Source organism: Lepidothrix coronata, unplaced genomic scaffold (assembly GCF_001604755.1).
Source record: "Lepidothrix coronata isolate B3197 unplaced genomic scaffold, Lepidothrix_coronata-1.0 Scaffold215, whole genome shotgun sequence".
Taxonomy (NCBI): domain Eukaryota; kingdom Metazoa; phylum Chordata; class Aves; order Passeriformes; family Pipridae; genus Lepidothrix; species Lepidothrix coronata.
The window spans coordinates 575278-591098 of NW_016690395.1; the positions used below are offsets into that span (position 1 = coordinate 575278).

At 36.0% G+C, this 15821-nt stretch overlaps 1 protein-coding gene across 5 annotated transcripts in view; it reads right to left on the bottom strand.

Annotated features, from left to right (window-relative positions):
- Positions 1-15821, bottom strand: part of TBCK (TBC1 domain containing kinase) — a 99770-nt gene that overhangs the window by 26795 nt on the left and 57154 nt on the right. For all 5 annotated transcript variants that reach the window (XM_017833544.1, XM_017833542.1, XM_017833541.1 and 2 more), the window contains one exon: positions 5500-5675. In XM_017833544.1, the coding sequence (XP_017689033.1) occupies positions 5500-5675 (176 nt within the window). The remainder of the gene's footprint in view (positions 1-5499; positions 5676-15821) is intronic.

The window sequence follows — 15821 nt, forward strand, 5'->3', positions numbered from 1 at the left end:
CACTTTGTGGAGTTCAGATTTGGATTGCCAGATACAGCTGAATATTGAGTACAGTTTGGCAAATGTAACACTGGCCAGACAGACTTCAGAAATTTCTTGTTTGACTCCATTTTTCATTTCAATATTCCAATAATTTACTTTGGCAAGGACTGACCTCAGACTGTGTTACCAGTGCTACCACAGACAATGTATTCTCATGGGATACACTCCACAGGGGCTAAGACTGGGCATATAAAGGAAAAACAGAGTTGCCTCAAATTCAAACTATTTAATAGCTTTAGCAAACTTGAATGCACTATTCTGTTGTGTTTACTACTTTATTTTAGACCCTATTCTTTCTTTGTCTTGTAAGCGGCTCATTTGTCAGTAAGTTCCACACCTCAAAGAGTGGTGAAGATAGCTGCCACATTCCTTGTACTTCCATATAGTGGCTACTGCTTATGATTTTTAAGTAAATTTCTTTTCCCCAGTAGTATGGCAAAACTGATTAAAAAAAAAAAAGGGGAAAAAAAAAAGAAACTTCTCATATTTAATTGATCAAAGGCAATCAAAGGCTATCAAAACCAGAATCTGGTTTTAAAACAATTAAAAAAAAAAAAGATTAAAAAGAACATTCCCACAAGATGCAGATGGAAAGAACTGGCTAGATCTATTTTTTTTAATAATTAATTTTACTACAATTACCCTTTTCCCCTCAGCACATTTGTTAATCAGTCATGAAATCCCAATTGAGGGAGGTTAAAAAGGTCAAATACACCCAGCTTTCAACTTCAAAGTGGGTATAATCACACAGGCTTGTGAGGAAGGACTCAATGGACAATCAGTGAATCCAGAACCTGAGCCTAAGGCTGCAGCAGAGAGTACTCTGACTGCTCTAGCTACTCCATTTACATTCACAGCAGATAAGCACACCCCAGGGAGACCTGAAAACCAAGTCTGTGCAAAACATGCTCACAATCCTTAAATATGATCTAGTGTCTCACAAACTGTTAAAAGTTTCATATAAATAATATTTAGATTATTATAAATATACTCCTTTAATTCTGCCTCAGCTAAGCAGAATATTTGTTTCAATGAATTTACATTCAATTAAAATAATGGCTATTTATATTACAACTTAAAAAAACAACCACAACATTTATCAGAGACTTTTAAACCAATATTTAACATCTGTTGTTTTCTAAGCCTTATATTTTGTGTTTTATCCACTCTGGTTAATTGATTTAATGCTTTATCTTCTACCATATATAATCCTAAAATGTAAGAAAAGACATTCATATTTTTAAAACCTATCAGAGTAAAGCAAGTGCTAAAAAAAGGCTTCCTTTAGCTAATTTAATCTGCAAAACCAAAGCACTGCAAGCAGAGGTTTCCTTACACTCCCTGCTTTCTGGTTGCTGGCTGCTCGGCTTATGAGCATCAAATGAACTTCGAAAAGCTAACCAATACACAGAGAAAGTTTTGAAGTTTGCAACAACTCCTAAAAATATTTTCCAGAATATTATGAGCTTATGACATGCTTAATTAAACAGTGATTTGTTTATTCACTCACGGGAGAGTGACATAAAAAGTGCATTTTAACCAATTCATCTAAAAAATGACAAATAAACCCAACTTGTCATTCAAGCTGTTGGCAGCTACAACCAGAAAAACAGAAGCATCAAAGGCAAATGTAAAATAAGTTAGAAGCATTAACACAGATCCTGATCAGGAAACTTCCACCTTCGAAAAGAAGATGGGCAGTAGAAGAACAAGGCAATGGCATAATTGTATCAGCCTGTGGATTTCTGTGAGTTCACCTGTCACACTTGACCAGATATTGATAAAGAAGCTGCAACATTCTCTCTCTTTTATTTAGAATTTCACAAGTAGCTGGAGAGAGCGTATGTCTACCATAATACTGGAGACACAGATATAGAAGACAATTGTTATATGACAGTGTTATTTATCTGTGTGACTGCTGGACATTCAAGTTTCCAGGGCATGAAGGTAAGTTTCAGGAAGAGTAAGAAAAAAAGTAAGAAGAAAAACATCATCCATGTGCTGGTAAAGAAAAGTTACAGACAAAATTGAGTCAACTGTAGTGTAAATTCAGTAGTGAATGTAAAGGTTTTTTCCCCTGTTATTTTTGACATTTTATCTTTCTCAAAATAAACATGCAAACCCACTTAAGATGTACATTCATCCTCTCTAAAACTATTTCCTCCTTGAGATTTTATCTTAGCAGAAATATGCTTACTGGTTGAAAAATTAAAAGATTAAGCAACACACAAGTCCAGGAGGAAAGAGAGCACCCAAGATTATTTATGAAGTTGCAAATAGATGTCACTAAAATGAATACTAAGCAATACTAGTAATAAAAAGAGTCAAAACAGTTTTGTTTTACTGACTGCTGATTTAGGGAGAAAAATGCACACCCAGAGGGTAAATACTTCTCATGTTATTATTAACCAAAGCACAATAACATGCAGATACACACAGATATTTGAGTAGCCAATAAAAAGCACTTAAACAAACTGAAGTAGCTTAGAAGGAAAATACAAATACAGGGGTAGGAGACAGCTGGTGTTTACAATTAAAAACACTAAACAATTACTGTTTCAAGAACTCATAACTTACCTCCAGAAGCAAACCCATAACTTTGTTCACAAAGTAATTGTTTTGTACCCAGCCCAGTTTCAAATACAGAGGTGACCCACAAATATAAAACTGGACACAGAAATATAGTGCAAAGTATTTGTCAAATAACAAACTAAATAGGTAGGGAAAAGCAAAGTAATTTTTATAAGAGCTAGATTGAACAGCAAAGACACAAAGGTGTTTTAAAAAATCCATTAAAGGATACTGTGCATACTAAAGATTGAACTCAAATTCCACTGCTTTCAAGTGGATAAAAAGTTTCCCCATGACAGCAAACACGACACGCCTCCCACACAGTAGAGGACATGTTTGAAGAAAGACATAAATAATTCCAGGATTAAGGTTAAAAAAAACCCAAACAACTGTAAATAGTGTAGTTCACCAATAATTTAAATTTTAATTTTTTTTAGCAATATTGCTCTAATCCCTGAGAAGTGTCATAATGACAAACATCTGGAAGTGCAGAACTGTTCACAAGTGAGAGGCAGTTCGTTATTGACTCATTTTACATGGGATTTTCCAAGTCTGAACTACAGCTCCTGACTGAATCATAACAAACTTGACTGGTATCTGTCTCAAAATCTGACACACAAAAATACAGCATGTGAGAGCAAACACATTTGCAGACTATAATTTAAGATATGAATCGTTTTCCTTGTCATTCAGGTGTCCATGAGATTAGTTTCCTCTTTGCTACAGAAAAAACCTGAGTATGCTCACATATTTCTGTATAAATCACACAGCTCTGCCTCTATACGATGAGCTAAAAAAAGCTATAGCAGTAACCAAAAGATCCAATATACTTGAACTTCAAAAGATGTTAAACAATCAGTTATGCTGCAGTAAATGAAAAGTTCTTTGCTGTTAAGTAGAAAGAAGTAAAAATGAAAGAGAAGGCAATAGAAGTTCTAGTATTTATTTCTCTCCTCCTTAACATACCAAAAACATGTGCCTAATTTCTTGGAAATTGTGGGCTGGAAGAACCTAGTTACTGGCATTATAAACAAACACAACTTCTGGTATGAAATTAAAATTACTATCAGTAAAAAACACTCCAAAAATTGCTCAAGAAATGGAAGAATACTGAATGAACTTTTCTAGGTCCAAATAAATGATGTTTATCTCTGCTACAAATACAAATCTTTTTTCTATTTACTATCTCAGTAGACCATTGCTGCTCTCTCCCGTCTCCCTCTTTCTTATTTCCAAGTGCTTTCACTCTTGCTTGGACACATAAAGGCACAAGCAAATGCTTAGCAATCAGAAGACTTGTCTTTTTACTCCTTTGTCATAACATTCAGAAAAGCTAGTGTATACACAAAATCATTTTCACTGTTAGCATCTGTCAGGCATCCAACTGGACTGCCAAGAGAGACTGCATACATTCCTTGGAAGTTTTCTTGACCTGATAGATCAAATTCCTGGGCAACCCCATCTGAATTCAGTGTTGGACCTGTTTTCTGCACAAATTTGTACCAAATGATTTTTTAAGATCCTATATGAATTATTCTACAAATGTACATCCTTAGCTCCTTCAGAAAGACTCTCTACATATCCCTAGAGCAGCATAGCAGCAGTTGTGTTGGCTACAATTCCTGTATGACAACAACCAGTATTCTCCTGTAATTTCACTTTTCTTCTCCACTGCCTTTCTACATCCACCTATTGTTTCTTAAATCCTGTAAACTCTTAGAAGTTTCCTTTTGTTCTGCATTTGCATGTCTACACTTGGAGTACTGGACTTGTAGCTAAGGCTTCCAGAAACTACAACAATAGAAATAAAATAAAAACTAAAGTAAAAAACAAGAATATCAATTTTAGGCTTAAGGACTAAAAAGTAAAGATTCACTTGAGCGACAACAACGTTTCTTAGTTTCTTAGTAGTTAGGCAAAACAAAGGGAAAGACTAAAACATAACACAGATCGCCAAATAGATACAGCAGGTCTATATATACTTCCCCTATTACTGCAACGTACTCATAAATGAACTCTGTAGGAGAAGGTGGAAGGAAAAAAACCCAACAAAATAAAACTTTGATTTTTAAGAGACTAACTAGATTTATACTGCTAAGAGGAAGGAAAGGAATAATTTCAAATCAGCATTCTTTAGATGGTGCATTGGACAAGAGAAACAACCATCAGATTTTACTGGAGAGGGAAGAGAAAATCCTTTTCCTAAACTGAGTTATCTATTTAATGCAGATATTCTCTTAGTCACTAGTTATTCTTTGCCTAGATAAACATAGGCATAACTCACACACTACCTCTCAGAATAACTTGCAGCATACCTTTTACCTGACATGCCAAGATGGTAAAAGCAGCCAGAGTTGCCAGCACCACTTTCCAGTTCCCTATTTCTCACTGCCAAACTGCTCGTCTTACTGGTTTTCTCATACAATAAATCCTGTTTGCAGTTCTGCAGTTGTGCACATTGGTCCATTGTGGTAACAAATACCACAGAGCCAAAGGAGCAGGAGTTGGGAGATGCAAGAATACGTCACAAGAAGAAATAATTTTATCGGCCTGTGTATCAAAGAAGCCAAAGTTCAAAGCAGCACAATTACAAAAAAACCTCCCAAACCCAAAAATTTGTTAATTCTAACAGACTGCATTGGATTTGTCAATAATATAGCATAGGATCTAACACTGTGCACTAGCTGACAAGCAAATCAGAACATATGATGAACGTATCAAATCCCTGTGCTTGGAGTGACAGCATAAATGCCAGTAACTAAGGTTTGGTGGGTATTTCTTCCTGTTCAAATTTTAAACAGGAAAAAAAGCCTTACCCGAGGCAGGAGAATCTGAGCATCATGCAATCTGAACAAATCTCTCCACTCCAATTCCCCAGTTACTTACTAGGTCACTTCGAGGTGCTTCCTGATAGTCTGCTGAAAAGCAGGACATGGAAGTCCTTGTGCCGTTGCTCTCGCCGGCTGGCCGTGGAGGCTGCGCGTACTGCCTGTAGGTAGCACTCTTCGGAGTCCAGCGGAACAGGTTGATCGACTCGCGAACACAACGCTCAATATCAATCTCTGAAGGGGATTTAAAGAAAAAACAAGAAATGCAAGCGCAAAAAATCAGTAAAGCCAACTGACCTAGCTACACATATATCCATCTATACCTTTGTGTCTCTCTCTCTCATTCAAAGGGCATGTAGTTTTCAAAAACATTTTCCCATTCAAAAAAAAAAGCACTCTATTATTTTATTAAAAACTAGCAAAGACGTTTTAAGGATTAATTTTATCCCTTGTTATGTAAGTAAATCTGTTAAAGAAAGAGAAGTGTATCAGAACTTTAAACAATGCAAAGACAGGACGATAATTGAATCCTACTCAGTGCAAGGCATCTTCACTAAAAGTTCTCACAAGTCAGACTATGGACTCTTCAATATAAGTTCATGCAGTACATGAAAAGTAGATTTCATGCAGTGTACGGACATCAGGATTTTGCATCCACTGTCTTATTCATCAGTTAAATACTGCTAAGAGCCAGACTGAAAGCTTTCAATTATCAAACTTTGTCATTTTGACAAAGCTACGTGTTATCTATTTGTTGGAAAATAGGAGTTCTCAACATTAATTTTGCTCAGTGGCAAATGGAATGAATTTGTTTTAGTGACTTTTTAAACAAACAAACAAACAAACAAACAAACAAACAATACAGTCTAAAATCCAACCAGACAGTCACAGTGAAACATTCTGGCTGAAAGAGTGATGTGTGACAAAATATTACTCAACTTGGAGAAAAGCTGACACCTCCCTAATGGTAAACATCCTAAAATAAGCTGTGGTCAAATAAAAATAAGAAAAGCACATATGTAAAAGAAAAAAAAAGTAAAACCTATTAGAAATATAATTTTTGCAACACTAAGCATCCTACATGTATCAATCTTCTAACAAGATGTAACATAAAAAAAAATTACTTTTCTGTCACTCTAAAAGGACTAGTTAGTTTTGCATCTCCTGTATGTGGTCTGATGAAAAGAAAAATTATCCTAACTTGCATTTTACGACAAAAGTAGTGTATTGCGACAGACAGACAGCGGGTATATAAGAACATTTGGTGTCTGTCCCAAGCGTCTCGGATGATTCATTACCACACTCACAATTTAGAAGATTAAAGCATCAGCTTCTATGAAGAAAACAGAGGCACTGTAGCCAAACTTTATCTACATATCTCAAACAGATTTGATGCACTGCCATCAATCATTTGTTGCCATCAACAGATTTGATGCCTTGCCATCAACTGGGAGTGACTCCAGAAACCTCAATTAGCAGGGTGGTGAGCAAAAGAAGCTGAAAAAGAAGCTTGGAACAGAATATTCCAGTTGATGAGGTTACTGAGTTTGTTTAAAATCTGACTGAATTATGTGATCTATTACTCTCACGTTCAAAAGCTGTGCATATTCAGGTAGGATACAATCTGCAGCATATGCTTTAATCTCACTGATGACCCTGTGCTTTTGTGTCATCTTGCTTCTGAAATTCTGAAAAATCTGAGAATAAAGTTGTAGTTTACTTAATTTTGATTCTAGCTCTAAAAACCTTTTTGTGGATGTGAAAGTAAATCACAATTTTCCTTGACAACATAAGGTTCCCTATCTATGTGAAGTAATAGATGCTATAGACAAATGGACAATGTGATGTCTCAACAGTAACAACTTTCATTCTGTGAGAAAAACATATTTTCAATATACTCTAATGGAAGGTCGTTATTTAGTATCATTCCCAAGGAAAATTCATGCAACTGGAGAATTTTATACGATTTCTAAATTCAGGTAATGAGAGGAGATACCTTTCATGGTTATTATTCCTAAAGCTCAGAACACACCCTGCAGCATGGTCATTCAGTTGCACTTTTTCTACATTTCTGAAGACTCATTTTATCTATAAAAAGTTGAGAATTTCAGTCCAAGACTGTAGTAGACTTATGGTAGGGTTGGTTTTGTTTTCTTGTTTGTTTGCCTTTCCTGTAAAGAGACTGCTATAACTGAGTTTTAACACTATCTGCTAAGATTCTTAGCTAAAGAAACATTAGCAGTACTTCTGTAAGAGATGATATAAATGCAGAATTTAGTCAGTAAAAAAAAAAATCTGAACAACAATAATTAATAGCATGAGAAACATTTGGTTGTGAGAGGGCATAGTAGCCTACATATATCTGAAACTGAAAACAGAGGACTGCGGGATGGAATAGGAACTCTATGTGCAGTAGTGCTATGAAAAAGCTGAAAGCAGAAATTGAGACTGACAGTATTAAACACTGAGACGGGCCAAAATATTTTGCCTAAAACAAGCTCTGTAATTCCAAAAGGTATTCAACAAAAGAAGCAGAAAATGTAGCAAGAGGTTTCCCTAAAAACAATAACCAGTTCTCATACATCAGGGTGTAAGGAAAAAAGATAGGAGTTTGTCTGTTGTTCTGTGATTTCTGACTGTTTGGTTTCTCATTTCTTCTAAGCAGCATTTCAGAAGGTCAGTGACCATGGCTGAAAATGAGATTCCACAGAACAAGAGAAAACTTTAAATGCTTTGTGAGGAAGGCCGTCAAAAGCCTAACACCAAGTTACAGTCTACTGATTAACTGATCTACTTCAAAATAATGCAAAATAAAAATATAACAAGGCAATTGTGGTTTCCACTAATAATAGCAATACCCCCCTCAAACATGTGCAAACTATAGGCACATGCATGCATATATATGGGAACAGTTAACATTTAGCACTCACAAGGGAGACAAGACTATTGGTAGTGAAAAAATTTACTCTAAGAACTTACATTCCTTTTCTAAAAACAGTTACTTTCAGGATACTGGAGTTTAAGACTACATTAAACTGGTATAAATATTTACAGAATATTTATTAGTCACATTGTAAGAACAGGCTTCACACTGAAGTAACCTTCAAGCCTGTCTTCATCATTTGTTTGAAATTTCAGTTTAAGAAAAAATCACTTCCCGTCACTAACTAAAATGCAATGCAATCTCTTGCAGCCTTGCTGGATAAGATCTTTTCTCCTCCTTTTGGCTAATAAGTAAGGGTCTGCTGTGCTAACCTTCAGTCCCAATTTCTTCCCATGCCCTTTCAAATATATGACAAATGAGTCAGTCTGGTGAAATGTCCATCTTTTGTTATCGTACCAAGACTTTGCTTTCACACAGTATTAAGCCCGCTTGTACTCTTCCCGCTTCCAAGTAACTGTGTTACAAGCCAGAAAACATTAGAGCTTACACATTATTTAAAACATACTGTTGGTATGTTAGAAGTGTAAATATATCCAGTCAGTGTCTAGATTCCTGGACAGGACTATGACCACATGAGCAGAGTCTACCTCACGAGGACACCAGAGTACTTGACAAGTGCAAACAACTTAGAAGAACATCCTTCTGAGACAGGATCTGCATAAATCTCCAGGCATCACCAAGAAGTGAACAGAAACATTTTGACAGGATGAGGAGGGCATGCTCACTCGTGGAGATGCACATATAACATCTCTGCTCTCCAAGGTGCCAACGCTGGGGTGTTTTGTAGTTTAAAAAGGATGTGCCTTCTGTTTTTATTAATACAAATTACTTCGCTGGAAAATCTGTAATGAAAATATGCTGACATAACATAGTATCATTAACTGTGAAGTGTGCACTGAAAAAATTTAAACCTGACTTTAAACATAATACAAATACTATAAAAATAAATTATCATTTCAAAATTTACTATATCTTCTAGCTGTCTGTTTTTGAAAACCTGCAGAGCATCTGTATTTCAAAAAGTCAAAGCTGCCACCCAAGGACCTAGGAACTAAATCACAAGTCTGAAAATCAAACATTGCATTTAGGAGTTCTGGCTCAAATGAGCTCAAGTATTTCACAGTCAAGCAACAATGAAGCCTTATGGCACCAGCTAATCATGCAGCATCAAAAAGCTTTTACTGAGATTTCTAAATATGCAAATAATACAGGAATTGAAAAAAGGCTAGGGAAGTTAAAGAAAAGTGATCTAACAGTAATATTCTAGTTTTGTCATGGCTCCTTCCTAACATTAAGCCTATTTAAATGTTTTGCTCTTTTCCTAAACTAAGCTTCCTGTTTATCCTAAAATGTTTTTCATTTTGCTTTGTTCATGCTAAACTATAACTTCTTACCAAGCTGCTGCCTCCCTCTGTCAATAGCCTGAACTGAAAAGGATGGCTTAGCCTGAAATAGCTGCTTTTTAAGCTACATATATTTAAGGTTTATTATTATAGATACAGGAGAAAAGAAGATTGCACTTGAAACACGCTGAAAGAGCATCAGTTTAAATGCAATACACCTGTGACAAAAGCACATAGAATTTTTTATTTTTACAGCAAAACCGGATATGCATATGTCATTCACAGAAAGTGAAGGCAAGTTATGGCAAAAAACAAAACATGAATGGTTCTTTCTTAATGAAAATGTACACAGACCAAGTCTTTGTGTGCAGTTAATCAATTCCAGAGCCCTCTCCTTGGGTAACAGGATACCAGTTAAGAAATTCAGCCAAAATAAACTGCTTCTGCATTTTGGGAATAGCCCAGAATTATGAGCTTGGTTTGACCTCTCCATCACAAATACTTTATTGCTACCCTGCCAGGCAACATCAGCTTTCACCACACGGCCACATAAATAGGCCAGAAAATCTCTGTGAAAAGTTGTGAAGCTGAATAGGTCAGTCAGTTCGATCTCCCGATTCCTGCTCTTAGAAGAAAGAGGTAAAAGGCCATAAACTTTTTTTTTTTTCTGGTGACACACAAATAGATACACTGAGTCAGCATATTTAAAAGGACAAATCTAGGAAGAGAAGTGACATTTCTATCCAACGTCTCTGTATCTATTAGTGCTAGAAGGTTATTATAAACAAAAAGGTCAATGCAAAATTATTCTTTTTACATAATTTATTTCATACATTACAGGATAGTTTCGTGACTTCATTGTTTTGTGGCCAGCAATAGAGAGAAGCAGCAGTAAACACTATGAATTATTCCCTGAGACATTAGACTGCACAAAGGGCAAACTTGCATCCTTTTCTTACTTGTGATTGTAAAAATTGCTCTGACTCAGCATTTCAGTGAAAAGGTTTAATAAAGAGTGCCTTCCAGTATGGAAATGTGATGCTGTCCTGCACTGATAAAAGGTGACCAGGGAAGACACAGAACGCAGAGTGGCTGTACAAGCAGTAAAGCTTCACTGTAAGTGAATCACCAAATGCTGCATGCTATGTCTTAGTGAGAAATAAAACAGAAATAGATTACATTTAGACTAATGTTGGCTAAACTTCAACAGGAAAGCGTGTTTTAAACATTGTTATGAGGTGTGCCAGGGCTGTTTAACAACAAACATTTCTACAAACTAACAAAATGTTTAAGACATCTGAACCAAGCCTAACACAGGGTAAGATACTGGCCAACATCAGAAGCACAGGAATTCACACTGTATAATGGAAATAGTCAGATGGAGGATACTACACAAAACCTGAGAGATACACAAGGGGAAATAAAGCATCTCAGCAGAAGAATGAACATTATTTCATAGGTAGATAATAACCATCTACAGAAGATGCATAAAAGGACAGGTTTACAAAATTGAAGGAATTGGCTCAGAGGAAAAACTGTTTGAAACACAAACAATGTGTTGGAAATGAGGAACTTGTGGTGCCAACAACACAACATCCAACAACATACCATTTTTGAAGGAAAAACTTTTTTTGGCTTTTATATGTTGTATGGTTTGTTATAATATTTGCTACATGTCTATTAAGTCAGTTGAAATACCAATGAAACTCACCTTCTCTATCCTAAATCTGTGTTTCACAGAAATAATATGCAAATACTGAAACTCAGCATGCATAAATAGAGATCATGCTTTTATAGGTTTCCCTCTGGGTGGTAACTATGACTTTTGCTATTTCCCAGGCATAATAGGCATAAACTTGTAAAAAACTCTGCAGTCAGAAACTCTGACCAGGCCACATGCTTATAAAACTGATTAGTCTCTGAAGAGCCATAAGTAGAAGTCTTCTGTATTAATGTAGCTTTCCTCCTGTTAGCCTTCAGGATATTCTTAAGGAAATAATATGAAGTAAATCTGATTTTCCATTTGTTAAAATAAGACAAAAATTGAAACGACCTTGAAAAGGAGTTACTATTGCCATGAGAAAAGGATGAAAGCCTCTAATTTGACTCATTCATTCCTAGATCAATGATGAAAAAACTCCCGGTAAAGATAAATACAAAGAGAATATCTAGATCTGCCAAATGAGTATCCTGAACCACGTAATGCTCTCAAACTGCCAGAGCAAGCAACATCTTATTCAAGATTGAAATGTTATTTCTCACAAATAAAGAAACTGTAAACAGGAAGGATAACAACCATCTTGCTTATGTACCCATGCTTAAAACTGCTTTCATTTCTAAAGAAATGTTCTTGCTATTTGTTACTACAGTAGATAACTTACTGAGATCCAAAACTTTCAGTGTTTACCATTAGTTAAGTCTATGTTAGTGTTTCACATTGCAAAACTAATAGCTTTAAGTAGCTAACATCGGGCCAACCTTGTCAGTATACATTTCTAAAGCTTGCTGCATAATTAACCGACTCATCAGCCAAGGAAAAAAGTTGCCCTATTCTGTGAGAAAGCTAACACCCCTCACTTCAATTTACACACGGAAGTATTTAAGTACATTCAAGACATTTTTAAGTTTGTCATTTCAGGGTTACCTTCCCAGCAGACAAGTTTCTGTTTTATACTCTATCAGTTTACGTGCTTGCTGAATTTTTTTTCCTTAGAGTTGTGCTATGGGTTTTTTTTTTAGCATAAAGACTAAAGGACCCGCAAGAGACTACCTAGCTCATTGCCTTGCTGTGAGGCCAAATGCAATGTGACCAGCCTATCCCCTACAGATGCATGCCTAGACTTCTTAAATTTTTGCAGTGACAGAGGCTTCAACTGACATACCCCTGATGGGTACTTAGACGATTTATCATTATTTTCAGAATACAGGCAATGTTCAGCTCATCCCAGTTGGGATATCTGTCCTTCTCCTATCTCCAAGTTTTGCCCTTTAATAGTAACAATGCAGGCCTGAAATTTATTCCAAGCTTGTAATATCAACAAAGACTTTAGGTACAAATCCTGCTCTACTTCTCCATGTTTAGTTTTGGTCTTTCTGTTGATTTCTATTAAACTCCAGCTTTTAGTATATTAAGAACAGAGTTTGGACAGATGGAATCAAGTGCCTCCTGCAGATTTATAAAGGCAAGAGTTTCAGTGAAAGTAAACCAAAGGGAACTGACAGCTATCTCACAGTACGAGAACATTGAGAATTCACTTAAAACAGACCCCATTTCTCAGTCCTTATTTTGACAGAGAGATTTCTCTAGCTCTCAGCCTACACTGCCATTCCAATTCTGTATTTAAGCAGTTATGGTTATTTCTATAACAATGCTAGATATACAGTCCCCAAATATATATACAATATATGGAGATGTGCTGCTAATGTACATTTTAATCAAGAAGTTTTAATGCTGCATTATTTGTGCAGTTCATTTAAAACTTCTCCTCAATTAACAGTTAGAGAACTAAAGATTATTGAGCATTTACACTTGTACAGGCAAACACACTCAGCATAACCAAACTACAGACAGATACCCTATTAGGTACCTTGCTCTGTCAGCAACATTCTCTGTAACTGTAAAAAGAAAAAAGTCTAGTGTACACTCTTGCTTTCTAAGCATTAGTCCAATACTGAACCAATTTTATGCTTGTAATTTTAATAAAACAAAACAAACAAAAAAGAGGGAAATATTTTCCCGAGACACCTTTGTATAGAGAAAAAAAACAAAACACCATATCTAGAAGCAAAGCTCAGATAAGAGTGGCCTGAATTTTGTCTTTGCATGCCTAGAAATGCTAGTATATTTGACATTCTCCCTTCTTCTGCTTTGATTTTATTCCGATGTAGAGGTGCACAAAATCCTACATTACTAACAGGTGGATTATCTATTTTCTGAAGTGCCCTTTCACTATGAAGAGTACTATCAAACTTCTGTCAAGAAACAGAAGGCATAAGCCGCATGTCACTGTGTGTTTTAAGACATGCTAGGAAAGTTCTACTGATGAACTCACTTTTCACCCTTTTTATGAAACACCACCTCTTGTGATAGACAGTCCTTTGCTAAAGGATATATATTTGATTTTCTTCTGCCAGTGACAACTACAGAATAAAATAAAGGATTTGTCTTTAGTCTCAAGAGGGTAGAATCTATAATCTAGAACTGCGTCTTGTTTGTGTCACTACAAGTGGAAAAGGTGAATAATTAAAGAACTCACAGCTTCAGGTAAAACATCAGTCTTACAGAGTCTGACACTATTAAACGGCCTTGGTGAGCAGGTGTGCCCTAATGAATCTCTTTGCTTCTGTACCAAAGTCAATAATCTTGAGGAACTGCATTATGAAATACACCTGCATCTACAAAAAGCCAATTTAACACAGCAAAGATGAGGAACATGCTCAGAATTTTTTTTTTACTACTACTAGTTTTACTAATAATTTTTACTAATAATTTTTTTTATTACTGGAAAACTTTCCAGTTAAAAAGACTCTCCGACTATTATCTGCTATTAATTGTTCAAACTGGCAGCAATGAAAAAACAAAGAGAAGTCCGAGGCCAATCAAAACAGATTTCAGGGCACTGGGACAATTGGTAGAGGGATCAGGAGCACCGGTAGTGATTTCCTTGCTTCTTCCAGTAACAGTGAATAATATTGATAGGAATAGGCAAATAGACCAGGTCAACGAGTGGCTCTGAGGTTGGTGTAATCGGTTTTTTGACCATGGGATGATCTACTCAATACCTAGTCTACTGACACCTGACAGGATGCACCTATCTCAGAAGGGAAAAAGAGTTTTAGTGCAGGAGCTTTAAACTAACTTGGATGGTGGAAAGGGACAAAACCAGGCTTGCCAGTGATGAGCGATGGGATGGTGTGCCAAAACTTGAGAAAACCAGCACACGTGGGATCTCTCAATCTGTCTCAGGAGGTGTTGGCTACAATATACCACACCTGAAATGTTTCTCCACTAATGAACTTGGCATGTGGAAAAATAACAAGAGCTCAAAGCTTTGGCCCAGTCCCAGAGATTTGACATCATTGGTGCAAGTGAAACCTGGTGGGATGAGACCTGTAACTGGAGTGCCCTCTTGGATGGTTACAGGCTTTTCAGGAGAAACAGGTAGGGCAGAAGAGGTGGAGGGGTGGCACTGTATGTTCCTACCACATTCTGCTACATGTCAGACTTTTAGGAAAAACAAAGGTAATGCATACAGTCTTTGCTCTCTCTGCATCACCTGAATAGGACAAAATTTACTATATCTCTAAACTACACATAAAGTTTAGCAGTGACTTTGGGTTGGTTTTGTTTGTGTGTCTCAAATAGTACCTCCTAAATCTTCTCCGGTAGTTACATTGTTTCAGTAAAGTTCATACTTAACAGAGCTCCTTAAACACAAGGAAAAAATATGAAAGAACAAATGAAAGAGAATTTAAAGAAAAACACCTTGGGTAGTTATTTCCTAAACAATCTAATTCTATTTAAGTTTTAGCAGTTGATATACGTCCCTTTCATACAGCCTCCACAAGGAATGAACTAGGACATTTGTGGCTACAGCAAAGGAACTTTCTAGTATTCTTAATTAACCAATTATTTTGCCAAATTCTTCAAATAAATTTCCTAATATGCTAGGACATTGTTTAAACTATATGAAAATAAATTAAAATTTCAAATAGAGCTTCCAAAAATAGCGAGTAATGTCCAATTGTATTGACTTTGTAGACAAAATATGGCCAAAGCTTTGAGACAAGCATTGGAAAGGGTTTTCAGCATCAAGTAATCAATAATGGCATGAGGCTGCTTCTTTTTCCTCATATCATTAACTTTTTTAACCAGAAATTGAAACTGTGTTATATACAGTGAATTGGAAATAAAGTACTGAGGATTTTGTTTGTTTCGTAAAAACAAAAAAACTTTAACGAGTGTTCCACAAAGTTTCAAGATTGCAGTAGAATACTTTTATCAGTTTGGAAAGCAAGTTGCTTTCATAAGCAGCCTGAAATTCCAGTGCACAAAAGCTTGAAAATTACAGGAGTTTCAGACTGTTGAGCAAC